Source organism: Sinohyriopsis cumingii, chromosome 6 (genome assembly GCF_028554795.1).
Source record: "Sinohyriopsis cumingii isolate HCF-2022 chromosome 6, ASM2855479v2, whole genome shotgun sequence".
Classification (NCBI taxonomy): Eukaryota; Metazoa; Mollusca; class Bivalvia; order Unionida; family Unionidae; genus Sinohyriopsis; species Sinohyriopsis cumingii.
Window position 1 is genome coordinate 77,030,211 of NC_142966.1, and position 26,556 is coordinate 77,056,766.

Genomic DNA, 26,556 nt, shown 5'->3' on the forward strand with positions numbered 1-26,556 from the left:
ACACAAATCTCACGAGCACAACTAGACCAACATTTTTTGATGGATTGCCATGGAAATTGTTATATAATATGGTCAACACATTAGGATGTGCATATTCACCAATCTCGTCACTCCCACAGTAGAGTTGATGCTCTTTTTTATCTTGTGGCTCAATGGAGTGTATGATAATCTTCTGAATGCAACTGGTCTCTGATTTCAAGGGATTACCCTGAAACTTTAGAAATGTTTTGCTGTTGTTTATCAGCATAGGTTACACACAGCGATGTGACCAATATAATTGGTGGAGGAAAACACGGGGAATAATAATAATAATAATGAGGACTTTGTATAGCGCCTAATCTTTAGAAGCTCTAAGCGCTTTACAACATTAGACAACATCTAAAAGATAAAAACATAATAGTATTATTACAAAAACAAACACCATGAAATTAGAAAAACATTAAAAATTAAAAAACGTGCTGAGAATATTTCAGGTAGGAAACATTATTAAGTCATTAAGTTTGTTCTTGCAGTCGAAATAAGTGAGTTTTGAGAGCCCTCTTGAATGTGATCAGTGTGTCTTTGTGTCTAAGTTCAGTGGGCAATTCATTCCACGTTGCTGGGCCCTGGTATGCAAAAGAACGCTGTCCATATGACTTTGTTTTCATAGTGGGAATAATGAGTATACGATTGTCAGAAGAGGAGCGTAAGTATCTTGCTGTGTGTACACATGAGTGAGGTCAGATAGGTATGTTGGACTAGAGTCTGACAGTGAAACATAGCACAGAGAACAAATTTTATGTGTGATTCTGGATCGAATGGATAGCCAGTGTAGGGTACAGAGCAGCGGGGAGGTGTGCTCTGATCGTGGTACTCTAAGTATGATACGAGCAGCTACCAAGCTATGGACAGCTACTGGTAACCTATTTCAAATACCCACATGGGCTGGGCCTAAGACTCTGGAAATGTTCTATAAAGATGCACATCGATAAGTTACTTGTGACTTGAACCCATGCACACAGGTGGGTTGTCAGAGGTTGGTAAAAGCAATTGCCTAAGCGTTGATGGAAATGTTATGGTCATCATAAATCACTGTGTTCTTGCATTTTTTGACTCACCCCTTCCAAGCTGACGTCAGCCATTGTACAACCCTCAGCATCAACATCAGCATCCACACAGACAAAAGCACATACATATGCACATCCTCAATGAATGTCATTCATTCTTTTTCCTAGGTCGTAGCAACAGTTTTCAATGGATTTCATATTAGCTACCATCAGGAAAGGGGCCTAAACTAGTAAAAAAAATATATGCACTAGGTGTGCGTTCTTGATTAAGTTTTGGCATTGGGCTCGGGTGTTTTGCATTATGTATACATGAACCTGGAATCATGAAAGTGAGGCGATGCATCTAAATAAGTACTATACCCTCATCACAAAGGACTATATTGAATAAGGACCATTTTCTGCCCCCATTTTTATGGGGGAAAAAAATTCTTGTACATATCACAACTCTGTGCCTTATTGTATTATTCGATGCATAAATCACCCTATTCTGCATTAATAAACAAGAATATCAGAAAAAACTTGAAGAAAGCAAAAGAAGATTGGATTGGACAAAAATAGAGAGCAGTCTGATAAAGAATAACAGCAAAAAGGCATTCCAAATTGTGAAAGACCTCACCAGGCAGAAACAACCAAGAGTCAGTACCATTCCAGACAAAAATGGAAAATGCCTCACAGAAGCAAGTGACACTGCAGAAAGATGGACTGAGTATTGCAAAGAACTCTACAACCATCAGTCCACAGGAGACACAGAGGTGCTTGAAGTTCCAAACTCCTCAAATGATGATTACTTCCCCATTCTCAAAGAAGAGGTGGAGTCAGCAATAAGAGCACTGAAGAATGGGAAGGCAGCTGGAGTAGACAACATCCCAGCTGAACTTATCAAGAATGGGGTGGGTGGGGAATCAGTGAAAGAGCTACTAACAAAAATCTGCAACAAGATCTGGCAGACAGGTGAATGGCCAACACAATGGACCCAGTCACTGATTATAACACTCCCCAAAAAAGGCAATCTCCAGCTGTGCCAGAATTACAGAACTATCAGTTTGATCAGCCATGCTAATAAGGTAATGCTGAAGATCATCTTGAACAGACTGAAACCACAAGCAGAAGAAATAATCGCTGAAGAACAGGCCGGGTTCTGGAGTGGAAGAAGCACAACAGAACAAATATTCAATCTCAGGGTTCTGTGTGAAAAGTACTCGTAACACCAACAAGACATCTATCATGTGTTCATAGATTTCAAAAAGGCCTTTGACAGAGTGTGGCATGAGGCATTGTGGGCCACAATGAAGAAGTATAACATGGGTCAAAAGTTAACCAATACCATCAAGCAGCTATACGCCAAGACTACCAGTGCAGTAATTGCCCAAGGTTCTGTGGGGGACTGGTTCCAGACAACAGTGGGAGTGTGTCAAGACTGTCTCCTGTCACCCACGCTTTTCAACATCTACTTAGAGTGTATCATGAGCGAAGCCCTGGAAAACCACTGTGGGACAGTCAGCATTGGAGGGCGTAACATCACCAACCTCCACTTTGCAGACGACATTGATGGGCTGGCAGGCAGTGAAGACGAACTTGCCACCTTACTGAAGAACCTGGATGAAACATCTTCCAGATTTGACATGGAGGTAAACGCTGAGAAGACAAAGCTGATGACAAATAGTGGCAAACAAATCTCAGCCAAGATTAAAGTCAGAGGACATGAACTGGAAACAGTGAGCCAGTTCAAATATCTTGGTTCCATAATCACCGAAGAGGGATTAAGAGCAGAAATTTTGTCAAGAGCAGCACAAACAATGGCAGCTATGTCAAAGCTAAGACCAATCTGGAGAGACAAGAATATCTGTCTGAAAACTAAAATCAGATTACATGTATTGTGAGCTCTAGTCATCTCAGTCTTTTTGTACTCATGTGAGGCCTGGACCCTGGCAGCAGAATTACAATGAAGAATCCAGTCACTTGAAATGAGATGCTACAGAACCATCCTTGGCATCTCTTACATGGACCACATCACAAATGAAGAAGTGCATAATACCATCAGGCGTGAAGTAGGCCAATATGAGGACCTCCTCACCACCGTCAAAAAGAGAAAGCTGAAATGGTATGGCCATGTCACTAAAGCCAATATAGCCATGTCACTAGAGCCAACAGTGTATCCACAACAGTTCTGCAGGGCAGCATCCAGGGTGGCAGAAGGAGAGGTAGACAGAGAAAAAAGTGGACTGACAACATCACAGAATGAACCAGGAAAAGTTTTGCGGAGACACAGGCATTGGCACATGATCAAGACAAGTGGAGGGAACTGGTCAGATGTTTAGCAGCACAGTGCCTCGACGACCTCACTAGGTCATGAGACTGATGATGATGATGATGATGATTCTGCATTAAATATGCACATAAATTTCTGTTTCATACCAAAAGACGACCTTTGAACATGGTCTGGTATGGGAAATTTAAGAGAAAATGCTACATTTGAGCAACTTGAAACTAGAAATAAGATATAAGCGCAGGCTTGATCAGACAAGATATTTACACCGATTAATTTTTATTACAATTTTTAGGTTCTCATATTAACTCATGTGTTCACATTTGCGCTAATCACTAAAAATTCAAAAATTCTTGAATTTTGCTGTATATGTCTCATTATCGTTGTTTTCCCTGTTGCACCATACCTGCCGAAGTATCGCTATGCATGAGCAATTAGACCCGCATTTCAAGAGTGCACTATATTATTTCCTTTATTATTATATTAGAAAAATTCCGGGAATAATAACAATTCAGATATTTTAAAAATGTTTCCATTCTTTCTCTCTTTCTTTATTCTATCTAAAATGCATTGAAAACAAGATTTTTCAAAGAGGCGCTGAAGGGGTATTTGGAACTATATATAAACAAAGACTACGTGGATTAAACTTTAAATGAAACTGTATTTTTACGTTGCCAAATTTTTGACAAAAGGCTGCTTTAAATAATAGGGTAAGTACATGTATATTATTTATTATATACATTAATAACATGGTTTTTCTTCAGTTCCATCATGTTTGCTATGTTTAATTAACTATTACAGCGCAATTCCGTATGTCATCTACAGTAAATGAATCTGTCAATTTTCTGCTGGAAATAACGTTTACAACCTGCGTACTTTTTCATTAAATTTTGTTAACTGTGTCTTTCTTCATATAGTAACAATAACAATTCTTTACAATTCTATTATTAAATGTGCAAACAACAACTAATAGTCTGCAGTTATATAAAGCAGCTTGGAAAAAATGTCATTTGCATGATACACATATAAAACTGAAAGTTTCAATAGCTCAAATGGTTGCGCATTTATTTCGGAAACCTATCACACCAAGTTCGAATCCCCCACATTCTGATTTTTTTCTTTCTTTTTTTTTCTTTTTTCTTTTTAAGAATTAATATTCATAATATCAACAGCTGTGAATTTATTTTGAAATAAAATTAGTAACAGCTCAGCAAAACAAAAAAATAATGCACAATTGAAAAATCAATTTAATTTTTATTTCAAGCAAGGTAACATTTTAATCAATGTGTTTTTCATGTAAAATCGAACATTACAAGGGTGGCCAATCATGTCTGCATCAGAAAATAATGGTAGTAGAACCCATGTTGTGAAGCGGTTATTCTTCCATATTTAGATAGTATAACTTTCATACATGTATATTTATATTAAATTTTTTCATACTGAATTTGTATCGCATTTTCCGATACACTCGTCCATAACAAGAATAATCGTTTAAAGAATGACATAAAAAAATTTAACTTGCTTACTACACTAATGATGTTTTTAACAATTGCTAAAAAAATTTACAATTGCTAAAATTTTAAACTGTCCAAACAGTGGGAAAAATGTCCAAAGTCCCGATGGAAGCCAGATAATTATGATTTTGTAAGTGAAAATAATATTTGCATTACAAATATGCCAAATACCTATTAGTTCAATCTACTTATCTAATTACTGCATATTTATTGTAATGACATTATGTCTTTATTTCATTAAAAGATCAAAAGGTCTAGACTAGAGAGTACAAAACCTATAGTCTGTTTCTTTCTTGTACTCTCCAATACCATTACTTCTAAAACATATTTCAGTTTTCAGAACTTCATTAAAAGTGCTGAACCAATAGTTTTTTCTTTTTCTTATTAATGTCCATATTATATCTTTACTGATGAATATATAGTTTATAACTACATTACAGTTTGACTATAGACTACCACAAGGGGTGTGGGAGACAATTTATTGATTTTTTTCTCCTAAAAATAGAAACACAGTAGTGTATGTGTTGTATAGCATGAAAATATAAGGATAAAAGTACATAAATACATAACGAACACTTGGCATTTCCATTGAAGGTAAGAAACCCATGTATTCGGCGAAGAAGTGAACATACAGGACCCTGTTAATGCCTCCTTTACCATCATGTTCAATAATATCAATCATTTAAATAATTCAATAATATTAAACATCATTCAATAATATTAAACAATATTTTATTGAAGAACAGTTTTTGTATAGTACGATTTAGTACCTTTTTGTCAACGCACTTTAGAAAGTTTTCAGTTGACGTATTAGTTCAATATTCTATTTTTGTCAATATTGGACCATTTTGGAATAGTTTTAGAAACTTTATATATATATATATATATATATATATATATATATATATATATATATATACATATATATATATATATATATATACAGCTTTATAACCTCTAAAATAATAACAATGCATATTGCAAATCTGAAACTGAGTGAATAGCTCATGGAAAAGCAGTATCGATGAGAAGTAAATGGAAAAGATGACTGCTTTTCATGTATTTTCTGATAGTGTTTTGACACCCTGTAACCATGGCAATGGACACGTGAACACAAAACTGATATCAGAAATAACTGTTAAGCACCTCATATGTACATTATACATAATATAAGAACATTTGGAGAGGGGGCAGAAAATGGCCCTTATTCAATATAGTCCTTTAGGTCACTGACTTATATTTCATGCCTCAGTGACTGATTAAATTTATTTTAAGTTGATTACAAATGTGTTGTGTATGACAGAATCATGAAATTGTATCAAAGTATGTTTATCTAATAATACCACAGCCTTACCAAAAAGGAAGCTCATTTCACTAGTTACTGACTTGCATCTACCTTGTGACCAACCAGATTTTTGCACCCTGTACGTATACAGTGATGTACCTAAATTCATGAAAGTTTGTGGAGGGGTGCACTATCATCAAAAAAGTAGGTCACTATGACCTGTTTCATGCTATAGTGACTTTGGTTAAATGTGTTTCAAGTTCATTTTTCTAGCTCTGTCCAAGTTAGGATAAAAAAAAACATGATTGTGTACATCTCTGTAAGTACCACACCCTCACCACAACTGTCACTGACCAACATTACACATTTTACTGGTGTCATTTAAGTTTTGGGGATATATCTCGCAACCAAATAAGGCATTTTTTAGCACCATGTATACATTGTTATACTAAGAATTAAAAAATATGGTGAGGGGATGTATTTTGAGGAGTGCTGCAGCCATATCACAGAAGCAGGTTACTGTGACCCATATTTCATGTTTAACTGCCTTGCAACAAAAGGCCATTGAGACCTCCATGTAACATTTTATTAAGCTTTTGCATTTAGTTCTTGGTGTTTTAGCTGCTAAATAATACTGCAATACCTGAAATCATGAAACATGACAATAGGTTGCATCTTGCTAAGTAGTACACACTCATCTTAAAAATATCGGTCACTGTGATCCATCTTTCACATTTCACTGACTTTGGATCAGTTTGTTATTGTTGTTGTAGGGTTTAACGCCATTTTTCAGCACACAATAGGCTATACATGGTGTCTAGTATTAATGGTGGAGGAAGAACCCGGGAAAACCCCAGAAAGAACCACCAACACACGAGAAGCTACTGGCAAGCTTTCTCACATACCCACATTGGCTGAATCCGAGACTCAAACCCACACAGACAGAGGTGAGATGGCAGTGATCCATAACGGAGAGCGCTTTAGACCACTCGGCCACTCGGGGCCCGGTTCAGTTTGTAAATTTTGTACTCCTTAAGCTAGGTGATTTTTTTACATCTCTCTTAGTACCAAAAATATACCAAAAAGGTCACTATTACCTATATTTTACATTTTATTGACCTGGATAGGGTTGTCTTAACCACCTTCGTTATTTCTGGCAAATTTTATCGTGGTGTAGTCACATAAGTTATTGTATACATTTTAGTGAAACATGAATAGAGAAACTTCCATATCCCCTCCCACCAAATAATATTTCCGAAAACAATTTATAAATAGCAAAGGTTACATCTATATTACCATATATATACTTGCTTGTTAGTTGAGTCAAACTGAAAACTGCACAGACCTGTATTTTCCATCACATAATGAGCCAGCAGATCTGAGATTTTGCACTTTGTTATGAGTACTCAGCAGAACAAGCAACACAGGCCTTGATCTGTCACCATATTATGTGACAGCTGATCAGGGTCTATGTTGTTTTCAGTTGGACTTGACTAAGTGAGTAAGTATATATATATATATATATATATATATATATATATATATATATATATATATATATATATATATATATACATACATACATATATCAAATGTCATCAGTATATACTGAATGGTGTCCTCCCAATAAAAGTGTTAATCATAGATCAATGGATGGATAAACTGATGGACAAAAACATTTTTGAAAATAAAAATTGATAATTAGTAAAAGTCACATCGAAAATACAAGTCTGATATGTATGAAGTATCATAGTAATATCATGCATTATACAGAACTTTTGCTCTGAAAACAAAAGCATCATTGACAGATGGAAAGATAAAAAAAAGGAAATTGATGAAAACATTAAAAATAGTGAAACTGACATACTGAAAAGCAAAAGGTAAATCAAATCTACACCACCAGTCTAATAAATGTACAAAACTTCATAGAGATGTCTTCAACAGTTTTGGAGATTCACCCAAGAAATAAAAGTCTGGATGGATAGAAGACAAATGGACATAAACAATTACAACTGAAAATGAAGATCTGTGCAGATTTGTGTATGAAGTTTCATAAAGATATTATGAATAGTTCTTTTCTGCTTTGGAAACAAATGTCTGGTGGATTGATGAACACATGGACAAAATGGTTAAAAATATTCAAAATGAAGAATGTTTTTTTAAGTCTGCTTCAGAAACAAAAGTGTGATGACCAGCTCGATGAACAAATGGACAAAAGGTAAAAATGAACAAACACAAAAAATTAAAAATATTGAAAGCAAAGAATGGAAAAAGGCCTATATTGGTCAACTAGTCTAGAATGATGCCTACACTTTAAAGAGAGTTATGCCATGAAAATGTTTCTGGACAGAGAGACTGACATGGCAATAGCTATATCACCCCCACCCACCCCACATATATATCATGCTGGGAGAATGAAAAAGAATGAACAGGAAATAGAAAACTGATTTATTCCATCTTCCCATCAACAAGATTGCTGGAGACTCATGAAAGCTTTGCATTTGGTGATTACATTTCTGTTAAGATATCCAGGTATCTAATATTTTTACATGAATACATTGAACAGGAGGCCCAAGCAAGCAATCACTCACCAGGCTGATTGTTTAATATCCTAATGCTCGAGAAGCTTGTATGAAATCTGGATCAGAAGAATGTTGCTGATTTCATATGTCATGCATCCTGCTGTTTCAAGGTTTCTCTATCCTGTTAACTTCTTTGCAAATCAACATTGCTTATCAATTATTTTCGAGTCTTTTATGCCAGGATACTTTCTCTGTGTGATTTGGAATTTTAACGTAACTTTAAAAAAATTTCAGTCATATCGCTACAATGTCTGCAGTGTGGCTGTTTATAGTAATGTCTATCACTTGGGCATCATGCCACAGACATGTAGATGAAGCCCACTCAGTCAGATTATACTGACACCTGGCCAACCAGTCCTAACACTAACCTCTTAATGCTGAACACCGAGCGAGGCAACTGTTAGTACCATTTTTGTAAGTCTTTGGTATGACTCCGCCGGGAATCGAACAAATGACCTCCCGCATCCGAGGTGGACGCTCTAACCACTAGGCCACCGGAGCTGTCTATTTTTAGGAGTACTGGCCATATTTGATTGTGATAAGTATAGTCTTTATAGATTCAAAAGGCTTGAGGGTCTGAATGCTTATTATCAAGTCTGGTCCAATTCTGTTTGGGGGCTTTTGAGGAAAATATTTTTAGTATGTGTGTACATGTGATGCTCTCCATACACCAATCGATTTACACACTTTCATTTTAACATTCTACTTGTGCCACTGTGCTTATCTTTATGCCATCGCTGGCACCATGTGCCGTGACTCACATGCAGATCACGTACATATTATATGTACTAATTTAATTGAAAATTATGCATAAATAATCATTACTTGAAAACTCCAGATGCATTTTTTGCCCTAGAACTTCCTTAATTTACATGTATTATATGGGGAAAATACTTTCAATTTACACCATAAACCAGGAATGTATCTATGGTGTAAATCAAGTGACCCTTTAAAAGAGTTTGACAGCATGTCAACACAATACTGTCAATAAGATGTAGAATAAAAGTCAGTTCTAAAATTGTGTAAATATAATGAATTGCAAAAACAATTGAGAAAAACAAGCTCTTTCAAAAGAACAGACTTTTTTGTTGGCAGATGGGCATCACTTTTACAAACTTAAAAACTCCTCATGCCAAGACAATTTCTGTCAAATTTGGTAAAATTCCCATATAGGTTTTGAAATGTCAATGTAAGAATTTTATATTTTTAGTAAGTGGTCACACTTGATAGTACATCAGCATCATTTGTAAAAACCTGAAAGCTGGTTCTGGTAGGATGCTTTCTATTAAATTTGGTCAAATTCTGTTTACAATCTAGCAGTTTTTAAGAATACATTTAGCAGTTTTTCTATTTTGAGCACCAGTCCTCAACTGGTTTAGCGGTTTCTGAATAGATGTTGAAAATTGCAAATGTTCATGGATGAATACTGAACAATGCAAACCGGACACAGGACCATATCATAAGGTCACTTGGTGTTGTAGCCAGACAAGCTAAAAAGGCACAATAGGCTTATTCATATCATAACAAAACTTCATGTAACTACAGCATAGAATATTTAATATGAATATCTTATTCAAAATATTCAATACAGTTATGATGAAGACACACACACACATGCATTATATATATATATATATATATATATATATATATATATATATATATATATATATATATATATATATATATATATATATATATATATATATATATAGACACACACACACACATATATATATGGAGAACTTTTGGCTAACAAAATATATATTATACACATATCTTCACAAAGTATTTATTTTCATGTAATTTCTAAGATAAAAATTGCTCAAGTATTTACAAATGAAAATAGGTAACACTGGAGCCATTTTTGAAAATCATGACACTGAACTTATTTAATAGCAAGTTAAATTCATGAAGAGGTCATTTGCTCCTAATAGCAAGAGGTCCAAGTGGTCCTAATATTGTTTACCTGGCTTATATAGCTTAGCAGTTGACCATTTCATGAAGTAGATTTATGTAGTTTGCTAGAGCAAAATTATATGTAAACTATCTTCAATAATTTTGTCATTCAAATTTTACCGTTCTGATAAAATTTCTTTCCAAAGATAAAGATAAAATTAATATGCAACTTCATTCCTAGTTGAACTTACCCAGCCTATTCACCATATTTTACTGAAATTATACAAAGAAATCAAGCATCTGCTAAGGCAGCAAGATTGCCTCATAAATATGCATAGAGCTTGCTTGTAATCAAAGTTATTTAACATCTTGATAATATAAGCCTATATACCAAGTTTGATCAAAATTCTATCAAATTAAAATTTCAAGAGTGGTAAAAAATCATCGGCCTATAAGACACAAGAACACAGTTAATATGCATAGGTCTCACTCATATTAAAAGTAATCGAACAGCTTCATGAGATTATCCTGTTTACCTAGTCAAATCAGCTTACATGCCAACCCCTGGCGAGGAAAAAGTGTAATCCAAGTGGACAAAAAGAGTAATCCGAGCAGAAAAAGAGAAATTCACATATAACATGATAAAAATTCAATGAGCATATATGTACAAAATGATTTATTTATCCCTCTGGAATTTTAAAGAACCAATATTCCTTTCATAACCTGATAAAGAAGAGGAAATTTATATCTTACAGTTATTGGGTCTTTTAGCTAGGAAATAAGATGAAAAAATCAACTCTATCCATATGAAGTACATTGTCAGGTAGAGTGGAGTGCCAACTTGATGCTTCAGGAGTTCTTCTAATTTATCAGCAGCTTTTCCTGCAACATGGTGCATCATATGACAGAGACAACCTGTGATGTACAATGATGGAGACATTTTTCAAAATATAGAATGCAACTCCTTTATTGGTTCTTTGCTTGCTCGTTTTTAAGCTCTGAGATTTTGATGTAAAAAGCGCATATTCCAAGTTTGATATAAATCTGATCACAAGTATGGCCTCCTGGGTAGTAATAAGCAATTATTGATGGATGGATGACACACAATGCTGGAGACATGTGGGACCATACCATAAGCTCACCTGACCTTATGACCAGGTGAAATGAAAAGTAAAGATGTTCAATATTAATTTTTCATCCCAAGTCCAAAACTTGTTACATTTTTCGCAATATTTTAGCATAAGATCTTCATGTTTTTCTGTAAAAATACATGCATGGTATTTTCCATACCTGCAGTCCAGATTTTCATTGCCATCAATGAAAATTTATACAAAGGTCCGTGTAACTTTGGAGAGCAATAAATTGACTTCAAATCAAACCAACAAACGGCTTCCTGTCAGAATCGTATTATATTCCAGAATATAAAGGCATCAAGTCATAAATAATGACACATGAAAATGATTTCACTTTGTCCTAGGCTACTACTGTTCAACTGAAAACTCAATATCAGAGAATTGTGAAATAGAAAAGAATATATATACACTTATATATAAGAATTATATTTTGTGATATAAGTAAATATAAGTCACACTTTAAGATTTTCTATGTTTAGTAACTGTGACTCTAGATGATGGTAGATCAGCATCAACTATACAAATCTGAAAGGTCCTCATGCCAGAAGGTAGCATGTACAATTTGGTTGAAATTTGTTCAAAATGGCTTTTGAGAAGAAATTGAAAACAGCCAAGTGTTAACCATTGGGTGACACACAATGTAAGCAAGGCCATACCAAAAGCTCAATTTAAACTTGGCCTTAGTGCCAGGTAAGCTATACAGGTAAGCTACAAATGGTGCCAATTTCAAGGAATGCTTCATTTAAACATTTTCCCAATAAGTCATTACAGGTATGGCAGGTTGTTGTTGTTGTAGGGTTTAACGCCATTTTCAGCACAAGATAGGCTATACACGGCAGCCAGTATAAATGGTGGAGGATGAACCCAGGAAAACCCTGGAAAGAACCACCGACCCACGAGAAGCTACTGGCAAGCTTTTTCAAATACCCACATTGGCCGAACCTGAGACTCAAACCCATGCAGACAGAGGTGAGATGGCAATGATCTGAAACGGTGAGCGCCTTAGACCACTCAGCCACTCGGGGCCCCATGGCAGGTATTACTGGGACAGTGTAAAGATTACAAACTGTGATAGGATAGTTTGAAATTTGTTTAATTTCCAAAGAAATTCATGTAAAAATTTATACCAGTAAATTTACATTTAAAACTATGCAAAAATAAGCCATTTCCAAAACAGCTGTAAAAATATTTAATGTAAGCTATTTAAGCACGGAACAAGAATTGGCAATATTTCAGATCAAAACATTCCTACAGTGATTAGATACTGACATCCATAACACTGATTTCAAGAAAAATAGATCTGTATAAAAACCTTGTCATATGCTCTTCACATGTTTGTGCGTTCTCCAAAGTTTCTTGTTTATAAATAAATGAAATACTGCTGACATATTCACACATTATGCATTTTTTAAAAATTGTAACATTATTTAATTTTGATCAATCTTAAAATCTTTAAATGCATAATAAAATCTAATTTAAAAAAATTACATTAATTGACACATTTTTGGCATTACATTAAATATTTACTTTGATTACTGAACATGCAAGGAGAAATACCAAAGGAAAGTTTGTTGTTTTATATACAGCATCTTTGAGAAGTTGAGAAATATATCATTTACTCTGAGAGTTTTTCTTTGAACAGGTTCTCCAGTTTGACAGCATCAACAGCAAATTTGCGTATTCCATCAGCCAATTTATCTGTTGCCATGGCATCTTCATTCATCTGCCAGCGGAAGATTTTCTCATCCACTGTTACCTTTTCAATATCCAATGCCTTGGCTGGAACAAAAATTCTCTTTTGTGAGTGGGTTTGGGATGGGGTGCATGATTGGATATATTAGCAAGTCAAGCATGTAAGATATTAATTTCAGTCCATAATCAGAATGTAAAATGTTTGCAAAATAAAATAAAAGGCCAGTTTTAGCTCCTTCAATGCATGCAATTTGTGGTATCACACTAAAACACTGGATCTGAATGTACTTATTAGTATATCAGCACAAATAATGGCTATATGGAGCCAATTAAAAGTAATATTCTAAGAATGTAAAAATGAAAAATTTGCACAAAAAATGCTTTAAAGATAAAACCTTCCAAATAAATCTAACCTGAAGTGCAAGGTAAAAGTAAGTTTTTAACATTCTGTAAAATGTATATAAATAAAATATACATGCAACAGATATAAAATCCTAAGAAATAGAGTCATCAATATATATATATATATATATATATATACACACACATACAGTAGCCCCCCTCTTGAACGGCCCCCTGACCAACGGCCACCCGCTCCTTATGGCCAGAATCCGTTGGCACCAACGAGTTTGTGTTCAAAAGTACCCCTCACAAAAGGCCACCTGGCTAACGCGACCAGCGGCCAGCATATTAGTGCAATAATATAAAATTTACCCTTCACAAGCGGCCGCATTTTATCTTAATATGTATCCAGAACCAGTATTTTATTCTTAACGTGTGTTGAGCAATCCGATTTCTGTTTCCTGATGTCAGGTTTTCATTACTGAAAGAAGTGTTGACTAATGTACATGTACCACTAAGGTTAATATAATATCATTTACGCCTCATGAGAAGCCACATTTATTCCATAAAGCCAATAAAGACTCAAATTGTAATCCATACAAAAGGGTAAGTACATGTAATCAAATTAGACATACTGCTGTGTTATCATAAGATGTCCAGTTTAGTCACTCTGATAATTGTTAAGATTACAACTATAGAACAGCAGTAACAGCTGAGAAGTGGCAGCATTGATGTACATACACAAGTCAGCAGTAAAATGGTTTGATAGGCTTTATGACTTTCCTTAGTAAGATGTTGAGCTTGTTCACTTTGATAATTAGTGGCTATTACTACTGACAATAATTGTCAAAATTACAAATCCTAACAGCCGCGAGGTCAAATCTGTGTGATGTTAATGGTACATGTCGAAGCCGTTTTGGATTCTCTCACTTAGTGTAAAGAAATGTATAAAAACAATAGGGTACCCGACTGCGACTAACGAGTCACGTGACAAGAACACTTACTTTAAAAACACGGCAATTTGATTAGATGCATAAAAAATTGTTTTATCAGTATTGTAGTTGGCAACATGAATAACTTACTGCAGAAAGATCAACATGTCATCGAGGAAAAGAAAAATTCTCAGTTTAGAAGAGAAAGTGAAAGTAATTCAACTGACCGAGGGGGGGAGGTGGGGTTGAGGATCCTTGCTGAAAACTAATGTCGGAAACTCTCAGATAAACAATATCGTGAAAGATAAGGAAACAATTCTGCAGACGTGGGAAGGTGAAATGGACGGAGAAAGGAAGATTGTTTGAGCCAGGAGATGTTTGTATCCTGATTTGAATGACAAGAAAAAGCAACAATTTTGTCAGTTGAATTGGGATATGACGACTTTACCGCAAGTAACGGATGGTTGACCAGATTTCAAGTGCAACACAATATTAAGTGTTCTGTCCTTAGTGGAGAATCAGCTGATGTTAATAATGAAGTTGTCGAAGATTGGAACAAAAGACTAAACAATATATGCAGGTGATATGACTGCAAGGATATTTTTAATTGTGATGAGACTGGTTTGTTTTTTTAGACTGTTGCCAACAAAGTGACAGATGATGTGATCTGTAACATACTTATAGTTTTAAAACTATATCAATGGTTATTCATAACATTCTTTTGAAAATGATGAAACAGTTTGTTTTACATTTATTTCACAACATGCATGTGATTTTTTAATGAAAATATTAAATGTTTTAGAACTAAATGTACTTGTGACTTTCTTTTGTATTTACTATTTGCATTTGTCATCCCCCTCTAGAAAGGCCACCCTCATTATAAGGCCACTTCCCTGCTGCATTAGGGGTGGCCTTATAAAAGGGGGACTACTATATATATATATATATATATATATATATATATATATATATATCACAATCTTGCAAAAATTCAAAGTGGTACATCATAATAAAGTTCATAAATTGAGTTCAGATGATACAAGAGTCTATCATAGTGAGTGGTGCTAAACTTGGTGAAAAGAATTTCCAAAAAAAATGATAAAGCCTTTTAACTGCTTAGTGTTGAAACTCTATCTAATATTCTTTAACATTAACACGATTTTCAAATTAGTAGACAGATTGTCACCAGTTTCATTTAGGACCAACAAGACACGTTAAGAATGCTTCTGATGAAAACCCCACATCGAAATAACTTCACATTTGAAAGGATTAGCAATGACAAGATGTTCACAATTGAAATTCAGATCAGCACCCATTTAATTTAGAACCAAGAGACAATAGGAAGTCTTTTAGTGAAAACTCCATGCAGATATGACCATTCATTGAGGATAAGTAGTGATTAACAAGACATTCAAGATGGCCACTGTGGTGGCCATATTTGATTTCAGATTGGAAGCATTATCATTCTGGACCAACCAGTCATCATACAAAATCTTATGTTGAAAATCTCACTCAACACGATTTTCATTTCAGGATGAGTAGAACTAGAAAGATTTTCAAGATGGATGTAGGACGTCAGATTGCTACCATTTTCATTTTTTACCAAACATACATGATATAAAATAAGTCTATTAGTTAAAAAAATAACCCATGTTGATAAAACAATCTATTCAGGAGGAGCAGTGATAAAAAGGTTTTTAAGATGACAGGATGTTAGAGAGGCATCTTTTTCATTTAGAACCAAATATATATATAAAAAAGTCTTCTGTTGAGAACTTCATGTCAATATGACTTTCCATTCAGGAGAAATAGCAATCACAAGAAGAATTTTAAGATGGTTGACATGGTGGCCATATTTAATGTCAGATTTCCACCATATTTGTTTAGGACTAACTAGACATGATATGAAATATTTAAGTGAAAACTCCATGTTGATATGACCTTTCATTCAGGAGGAGTTGCAAATATTTTTTATATTTTTTCAATCTACCATCTGCATGTTAAGCTGCAAGTGAACACAAAACATTGTGTTTAAAATGAAGCAACCACCTCATCCATGTAATATGCATCATGTGAAGAAAGACAGGGCAGAAAATGGCCTTTATTCAATTTAGACCTTAAATGGAATTTATTTTCAAATAATACCATCATGCAATAATAAACACTAAGTAAAAAATGGTAAACTACCTTTCTCTGCAGAGAGTACTGCTTCCAAGGGACTTGAAGATTTTGCCAGCTGGTCAAGCAAGGATGGCCTGTAATAGAACAATAATGATGCACTCCAAGTTTTTCATTATGGTCTTCTCTGGGACCATTTAAGATAGATCATAGTTAACCCTATCTAGATCTGACTAAATAAAAGAACTACAGTGTGACCCTGCTATAACATGGTAGTTGGGAGCCATAGAACCTGACCGTGTTATAGACCAAACCATGTTATAAGCAACAATACATGCTTTATTGGCAAAGTTATCGTCTTAAATCAATGCATCTTAAATGTATTAAATGAGAAATACACCTGTAGTGAAAACAGAAGGCATATATAATATTTTACTTTATTCAGAGAACCACACATTGGTACATATACGTGTATACTGTTTACATATACATGTCTAATGTATAGCATGAATAAAGTATCAACACCATGTACTCACCCATGAATCTCATCACACACATTGAATCCACAATACATGTAATTCCATTGAAAATATGCACACATACACATTAAAAATATTCAATAATTTTGTCACAGGTCATATAGGTCTGAATTTAGTGAAGGAAAAACAGCACAATCACGTAACAAATGATGAAGCACATTTACTTTTCAGTACGTCCCAAGTCGGTAAAAGTATGCGTTTTAAGCCGCTGTTGGTAGCGTTTGTAAACATAATCTTTTTTCCTGTAAAAAGGAAACTTTCATGGCACAGTAAAAGTGTTCCAGTCATATTGGAAAATGAAAAATTCCATCAGATTCCACTGCTTTTATATAAGTTCGGTACTGATGTCCTTTGAAGAAAGGTTCGTTGTTTTTACTGAAGATTGTAGTCGTCTTTCTTTGATGAAGGGTGCATGTGTTATTGAAGTCACCGCTAAAGGACAGCTTTGGAGAACCAAACGAATGACCGTTTCTTACTGTGGTGGCAATATCAAAAAATTGTACTGCATGATTGAGACTGATTTTGTTCCCATTTGCGAAGAATGTTTTCATAACAATCGGTGTTTCAAATGCAATGTTTACTTTGAAATTTCAGCAAACTATTTTATCCAGTTACCCTTTTTTTTAAATGAATTGGCCATCCTATGGTCAACTGTAGTTACTGTTCCTCCCAGCCTATTGAACAGACAAGTAAAATTTAGTGTTGTTTTAGGTATTTATAATTCTTTTATTATTTTTTTTGTTGTACATTTTTGGTAGGAGTGATGCTGCCTTCCATGCATGCATTAGAAATTTAAAGAAAGGGTCAATCGACGACAGAGATGCAGGTGTTCTGATCTGATGACAGGGATTACTACAGAAAATGTGAATGTTCTGAAGAATTTAATTCTCAGTGAAAAGAAGAGGAATTTTACTTACCATCCACATACAAATGTCAGTCTATGTAAATATATTAATTACTAGCGAGCGAACGAAAATCCAACAAAAGATACATTGTGAGATAATGCCTCATCCGGTTGATCTCCGCTACCAGAAATGTAAATTTTATAAAATGCAGATATTTCAAAACATACAGTACATATGCTAGATGTCAACATAAGGGGATTATGACATAACAATGCACTGTTAAGATGGTTTGCCAATATCGACAAAGAATTGTTTATGTAACAATAGATACATCTGGGTGCATTTTATATCAACTTTGCGGCTTCCTTTCATGGGACCTCTGAATTTCTCCACTCCAAACCAGTGAACAGCCATCAATGTCAGCCAAAGTTAAAAATAATGCACCAGATGGTATATTATTGCTTCCAATAAAACATCACAATTTGTGACATTGGCAAACCATCTTAATATGCATGTTATGTCATAATCCCTGAATAAAGTTTTCACATGTTATTTTTTATACTTTTAAGAATAAAACACTATTTTTTCATGTACGAGAAAAATACATATAAAATTTCGGAAGCCACGCCACAATCGTCTTGTATTATTCATACATGATCTCTTCCCCAAAATGATAATATGCTTTTTTGGATTTTTTTTCATACTTTTAAGAAAGATTTTTTTTCCGTGTACGATGCGATTTGGATTTTTAATGTAGCTTAAACAATTTTCAGTCATATCGCTACGATGTCTGCAATGTGGCAGTTTATAGTGATGTCTAGCACTGGGGCATCATGCCGCAGACATGTAGCATGATGTCCCACCCAGTCACATTATCCTGACACCAGGCTGACCAGTCCTAACACTAACCTCTTAATGCTGAGCGCTAAGCAAGGCATCTGTTAGTACCATTTTTGTAAGTCTTTGGTATGACTCGGCTGGGGATCAAACCCAAGACCTTCCGCATCCAAGGCAGATGCTCTAACCACTAGGTCACTGAAGCAGTCTTTTTCTTTCGTATACGAGAAAAATACATTTATATGAAATTTTGGGAGCCACACCACGACCGTGTTATATCTGAATTCGTGTTATAATGGAGCATGCTGTAGCAGGGTCACACTGTACATTGCTCAAGTTTCTAAAACTTTGATTCAAATGATTCACTTCTTTATGATACTTAAGACTTTAAAGCTGACCTTTAATATTGTGGTGCAAAGTTTCCATGATACACTTTCCTTGTGTTAAATCTACACTATTTCAGCCCATGTGACTTAGACATTTGTCGATTACCATTATCACTTACACACTTGTAATTTTGGACAAGTCAATCAGTATAAGCTGGCAAGAGTGGGCTGCCATATCATAGTGATCAGCTAGCTTCAGGTATTTCCAGGTATTTCCATTTCACAAAATGGGTCTTTCCATGTACTGTTCATCTGTTTTCAACACAAGTATTGTCAATGGCAGGATATGGTCAACTGGAGATGACCTGGACTTTGGTCAAGATATGAGATCTTGAACTAAACTTACAGTAAGAAAGCCATTTTCTTTTTAAACTTACCATAACCATGACATTTGACCTTAAGATCCTAAAATATATATTATGAAATGTGTAGATCAGCTACAAAGTTTGGTCAATAAGTTTACTCAAAAACAAAAGATTGTTTCCAAAACTAATTTTCCTGCAGTCACATAAAGTATTTGTTCAAGATCTGAAATTCTGAGCAGAAACCATTTTTTGTTTTTCATCTTCAGTGCCACTGACCTTTAATTTTTTTACCCCACATCAATAGGCTTCTACCTTACCCCATGTGCAAACCAGTCACAAAATTTACTCCAGGTTTGTGATGTAGAGCTAATGTTACTGAGTGGAAACACATTTTCTTTCTTGAGTTACGGTGACTTGCATAAAATATGGGCCATAATGATCTACTTCTGCAATAAGGTGTAGTGCTCATCAATATGCATTCCCTCACAAAGTTTCATGATACTAAAAAAGATGGTATGTATATAACATGCACAAAAATCATGTTGTCATGAGATGAATGCAGAAACTTAATCTATGCCAGAAAAATGTAAAATATATGACTCTTTGACCTTTTTGCACAGGTGTGATACTAAGAGAAATGTATACAATCACCTAGTTTAATGATTCTTGAATGAACAGTTAAAATATAAAATCTAAACAATATTTGTGAAGTGAGAAAAATGGGTCCCAGTGATCAACTTTTGTTATAGTACTGATAAAGAGATCACCTACTCAAGAAGTTTGAAGATTCCAGGTATAACAGGATGTAAAGTGGAATTAAAGACCAATATGGTAAAAAGCTAAATGCAAAAACTGAACCTAAGCCAATAAAATGTGAAATCTAGGTCACAGTGACCTTTTTGTTATAAAGATGTGGTACCAAGAGAGATGCAAATGATCATAAAATTTGATGATTCAAGTAAGAACAGTGTTGGAGAAATAATCTCAAGACACAAAAGGTCACTAAAGTCAGTAAAGCATGAAATATGGGTCACATGGACCTTCATTTGTGATAAGGGTATGGTACTCATCAAGATGCTTAACTTACAGTTTCAGGATTCCAGATCTGACCAAGTAGGGTGCAATTGAGGCACAAAATATCTCCCTCCAAAGGTAAGGTATAGATGCAGTACACTTTCACCCCTGACACCTCATCGTGAGAAAGAAGGGTAGAAGAGAGTTATAAAATGAGTCTGAGTTCTGTTGATTGAAGCTATGAAGCCTGGGCAGGGTGGTATGGAGAATCAGCTGTTGTCCATGCAGCAGATCTCCCCTCTCCACGCAGCTGGTGGGACCAAGGGAACGACGAATGCCGATACAGCTTGGCACCAACGACATCGCAGGAGTTGCCAGAATGACGTTGAAGTCAATGTCAGATCGCCTTAGGGACTCTGTCTCCGGATTTTGTCGGGGTTTATTCCCTTAGCCTTTCCCATGAGTGGGTATAGCCACAAGGCAGCAGAGGTTTGGAATCGAGTTTTCCTTCTCCTAGATGAGCTACCATCCAAGGTTTACGAGTCGCATCTACCCGAAGCAACTGGTTTTAAGGTGCCAGGGGCCCACCTTCACCCCTTCTCCTGTTAGTGGAAAACTTGGTCTGGAGGACTTCAAATCTAAGCCACTTGCGAAGGCCAGGAGTTGGATTTTAGTTGACAGAGGCATTCAGAGACGCAACCCATATGGGGCATTTTTGGAGGACTGGGGCGCATGTCTCCCACTCCCACCCCAGGCAATGTCAACCTTAGACCACAGACCTCTGAGTTCTGTTGATTCCTCTATGTAAAATGTTCAGGAGGGGGAACTCCAGAACATCTGAGACAGGGGTGTTTCATCTCTGTTTTAGCTGGGTCTGGTACTGTGGTCAGGGACCAGTGTTGCTGATCCCTCGAGTCTTTTGAGGTAATTTTAGGGATTAGCCCTCTGAATAGCATTTCAGCATTGAGTGGCAGCCTGCAAAGGCTTTTGCTGTGCTTCAGGTGCCATACCTATGGATGTAAAGAAGCTATGAAGACAGCATCATGGAGACTGACAGTGCATGTCTCAATATCCTGGAAATGGTCTCAAACAATCTCTGCAGTTCAGCCTATGATGATCCTTTGAGTTCTGGACATGGATCTTGTTTACTGTCTTACCTAAGCTCCACACTACCACTTCACCATCACCTAGGAAGATGGAGATTCCAAATGAGATGGACCGAACATGACTGGTTCTTCTGGGAACTCAGCTCCATCAACCAAAATTTTTATAGCTTGTTGCCCTGTCTTTGCTCTCAGGGCAAGGCATTTCAACCTTCTCCAAGAAAGGTGGCATTTATAACTGAAGATTCAATGTCTTGTCTCCACTCATGGGGGCATGACAATAATATATTGTTCTTCTCTCAGATCATCAAATTCTGAGCCCTTTCCCCAAAGGGACTGAAAGGAAAAATAAAGGGAGAATATCATATGCACTGCTTTCCCTTGACAAGCAGTAAAATACTGGTGCTAGTCTTTTGAATGGTGTCAGTGGTGCACATCATGGAGCCTGGTGGTTGGTGAAAAGCACCCGAGACCAAAAATGATTCATTGGTACCAATCACCATATCCAGTGATTGGCACCCAGTGTCTGGTGTCTAGCACCCAGTATTCAGTACTCAGTTACAGACAATTGATCACAATCACTTGGGACATTACTTGGTGACTAGTAATCAACACCCCATGACCCAGTGACAGACCTAATATTTCTCAGTGACCTGTGCCAGGTGACCTGGTGACAGATATTCATTGACTTTCATTTGACACATTACCCAGTGCCCATAGACCAGACCAGTAACCAGTGTACAGTGAAAGACCTTTTGTGACTGTCACTTGATACCTCCCTGTGACATTGCCTCACTGGTCACAGAGAAAGATCCGTCAGATAGCATAGACCTGTAAGTCTTGGTTTGTGGCATTCAGCTCCAACAAGGAAGATCCCTAATCTTTAATACAAGTCTGTATGTGCAAGAAGACCACAATTCCCCTGCATCAAGAAGGTGGGACTCACTACTTGGTGCTGACAGCTTTCCTTCTCCAGGAAGTGCAGAGGATCCCTCCATCATGGCAGCTGACAACCTCCTTCCATATATTGTGATAACTTCTGCATCCCACAAAAAGCCTGTACCTTCCTTTACAGAGCTGTTGACATACCTATACAAGACAAATGACTGTGCATAGACATCTAGTACAAACATAAATAGAAAGGCATATGTATTTACTCACACCTTGATGCATACTGAATGCTGAAAAGAAACACAATAAATAAATACTGAACAGGAAAAAAAATGAATAGGTTGATTGGCTGGTTGATTGGTATGGGTTTAATGCCATTATTCAGTACAAGAGGCTATACATGGTGGCCAGTATAAATAGTATTGGAAGAACCTGGAAAAAACCACCAAACCACAGGAAGCTACTGTTGATCTTTCTCACATACCCACACTGGCTGAGCCCAAGGCTCAAACCCATGCAGACAGAGGTGAGATATTACTGATCTAGTGTGGCAAATGCTACATGCCCACCCACAGCCCCAAAATGTCTAGGTTATACTTACCCTAATACCAGTGACTAACAGAAGGATAAAAAATAACAAAGCACTGTAAAATTCAATGAAAAATGATGCAGATACTAAAAAAGTATGAAAGAATGAGAAGAAAATCATAAATACAACACAAAAAAGGATACGTTTTGTTTATTTGTTTTGCATGTTTAATGCCATTTTTCAGCACACGATATGCTATTCATGGTGACCACTATATTCTGGTAGAGGAAGAACCAGAGAAAACCCTGGGAAGAACCACTGACCCATGGGAAGCTCCTAGCATGCTTTCTCGCATACCCACGTTGGCCAAGTCAAGACTAGAACACATGTGGATAGAGGTGAGATGTAAGTGATCTGTAAAGGGTGAGTGCCTCTGACCACTTGGCAACCCAGGGCCCAAAATAGGATATGAATGGCAGCAGAAATGATGCAAGGCGACTTAAATCATGAAATGCCAAGAGCCATGTGAGAATTACACTAAATTCAATGAACTGAAAGCAAATTTTCTGATTGTCAGGAAGTTGACTAAGATATCAGACTGGAATAATGTGTTCATTCTAGACCACCAATTACTAATTAGAGGAGGAAATAATCTCCTTGGATCACAGTCTAGGCCATAACAACAGGTAATGTATTACTTGTCATTAAAATGTTTTTTTTCATGCAGGCAGAAAAATATCTATATACTGACAGTTCTTTGGCAATACCATGGTGGAAGAATATTCATCACTAAATCATACAGAATGTAACACTTACGAGATCGTGAGAAGGTCACAGCCAACAAGTCCTTCGATCTGACCTATGTTGCGGAAGGAGGCACCCATCACAACTGTCTTGTACCCATACTTCTTGTAATAGTTGTAGATGCGGGTAACACTTAGCACACCTGCAATAAAAGAATGCATTTATGTGATAAAGTGAAGAAAAATTACAAATTATGTAAACTATTACATATATTTGTAAAATTATATTAATAAAATTATGTTTCATTACACCAAAAACCTGCATTTCTTCCAAGTAATGAAATTTTTTAAAGACATTTTAAAATTACTAAAAGTAACATAGCCAATGTATTCAAAATGCAAGAGGCAACGTTGGTCTCTCTACATTACTCAGTCTGTTAATACTGGTCAAAAAGTTGTTGTTGTTTGTGGTTTAATGCCATTTTTCTGAGGCTTAATAGGCTATACATGACAGCTGGTGGAGGAACCCAGGTAACTCCCATAAGAACCACTGACCTATAGAAAGCTACTGGTAAACTTTCTCGCATGTATCGGCTGAGCCTGAGACTTACACCCAAGTCGACAGGGGTGAGATGGCAATGATTAGTAACAGCAGCTCTTTAGACTGCTTGGCCAACTGGGTAACCAAAGATATTACTTGCAAACCACAATCAGAATTAGTTGAGCAGATTTTGAAAAGTTATAAATACACAGTAAATTGCAAAACTGGCCATACCCATAGGACTTAATTTCAATTTATATGGTTTTCTTTGTAACTAATACTACTCAAAATCAGGAAATTTCCACAGTCATGCGAAATAAATGCAACTTGCACCTTGGATGTTGACTTTATGATCCACTAAACACTCAAGGCATTCTGTATCTCTTACTTAACATGCCTGAAACATGTGATTTTCAACTTGCACAAAACTGGCAACACTTCCATTTTATACAGCTCTAAATATGATTTTCACAAATTAGGCATATTACAACCTGTTGTGAAATGAAGTTGAACCTGAAACAGCAGCCACACCTGGGAAAAGTTCAAAGTGGCCTTTGGAAACAGGTGACCTCTGAATGAAGGTTCACTTTCAAACTTGATATTGAATAAATACTATCTCCCATATACCATTATTACAATCTTACTCACTTATAACAACATCACTTACGTCGACAAGCTGCATATGTCAACGAAAACACAAAGTCCTGGGCCCATATTCTATTATTACAAACAAATTTGTCATGCTTATGTTGAAATTGGGATAAAAAATAAGGGTATATGTTGACGGAAGTCACTGGCCCCAAATTGAAAAAATCCTTGTTTTCTATTTGTTTATGCCAACAAGCTAACAGTTCACGCCCATATTCTGTTATACTGTACTAAATTATTTGATGTTTGCTCTGAATCTTTAATGTTCCTGTCGCACTAACAAATGGGTGATTGTTTGGTCCTCCAAAGTTGGCCTTTCATGGCGACGTCAATTACAAACCCATCATCAATTCAAGCCAAATACAATCTTCAGTAACAACAATGCACACTTCATCAAATTAAGTCAGCACCAAACTTGAATAAAAGCAATGGAATCTGATCAATTGTTGCAATTGTTGCATTTTCCAAAGTTATCAGTGATAGGAACTGTTTTATCAAAAATGTACAACAAAAATTTGTGACAACACAAAATAACCTTATCTAAACTATAAATATACAACACAGTACAGATAAGGCCACTTTGTGTCATCACAAAATTTTCATCTTATTATATTAAAAAAACATCAAACTCCAGTGTTGGAACACATTTATTGTGCAGTGAATGTTTCTCGTTTCGTAGGAAAAAACGTAACCTCATGTTTAAGATTGCTACTAATGGTGGCATAAAACAAAAACTTTCCCATCTCTTGAAACTAAACATCAGGCCATGAAGGATGTTAAATATGTAGCATCTCACAAAGACATTTGTGAAATTTTCACTTGTTGACGGGTTTTCATTCTCCTCTTCTCCCTTGGTAGCCTCAGCAATAAGATTACTTTTGTTTCAGGAAGACCAAAATCTAGGCCAATTAATGTGCATGTAAACAGATACTATCCCTCCACAAATACTGGTGACAATGAATATTGCAGTTAACTATGTAATGACACATTTGTTGACAACGTGACTTTGATCAAATGAGGACTAACACTTCTTTATATATACTGTACATGTTTTTAATTATGTTTATTCTTTAGGTATATGACCAACACATGATAAAACATGTAACATATACTAAAATTCATGGACTTTTCATATACATGTACTTAATGCATTATTGATTGTATCACACAAAGGTAACATAAATTTAAGTTGGCAGTATACCAGTGTATTTCTAACTAGTTTTGTCTTCATTTACTTAAAGTCTGCATTGTTTGTTTTCTTTCGATGTAAATCCTACTGGCTGAAAACAGGTCACCTATTACAGAAAAATTTCACTTTGATCTTTTTTCAGATCCCTCCCAATAAAACTTATCATGACATCTGTTT

The 26,556-nt window shown here is 35.7% G+C and overlaps 1 protein-coding gene across 3 annotated transcripts in view; it reads right to left on the bottom strand.

Moving 5' to 3' along the window:
- Nucleotides 1-12,802: 12,802 nt before the first annotated feature.
- LOC149797261 (transaldolase-like) overlaps nucleotides 12,803-26,556 on the bottom strand; it is a 44,221-nt gene continuing 30,467 nt past the window's right edge. For all 3 annotated transcript variants that reach the window (XM_089961963.1, XM_089961964.1, XM_089961962.1), the window contains exons 7-9: nucleotides 24,075-24,204; nucleotides 16,879-16,946; nucleotides 12,803-13,504 (exon numbers count right to left, since the gene is read on the bottom strand). In XM_089961963.1, coding sequence (XP_089818089.1) covers nucleotides 13,341-13,504; nucleotides 16,879-16,946; nucleotides 24,075-24,204 — 362 coding nt within the window. In that variant the 3' untranslated portion in view covers nucleotides 12,803-13,340. The remainder of the gene's footprint in view (nucleotides 13,505-16,878; nucleotides 16,947-24,074; nucleotides 24,205-26,556) is intronic.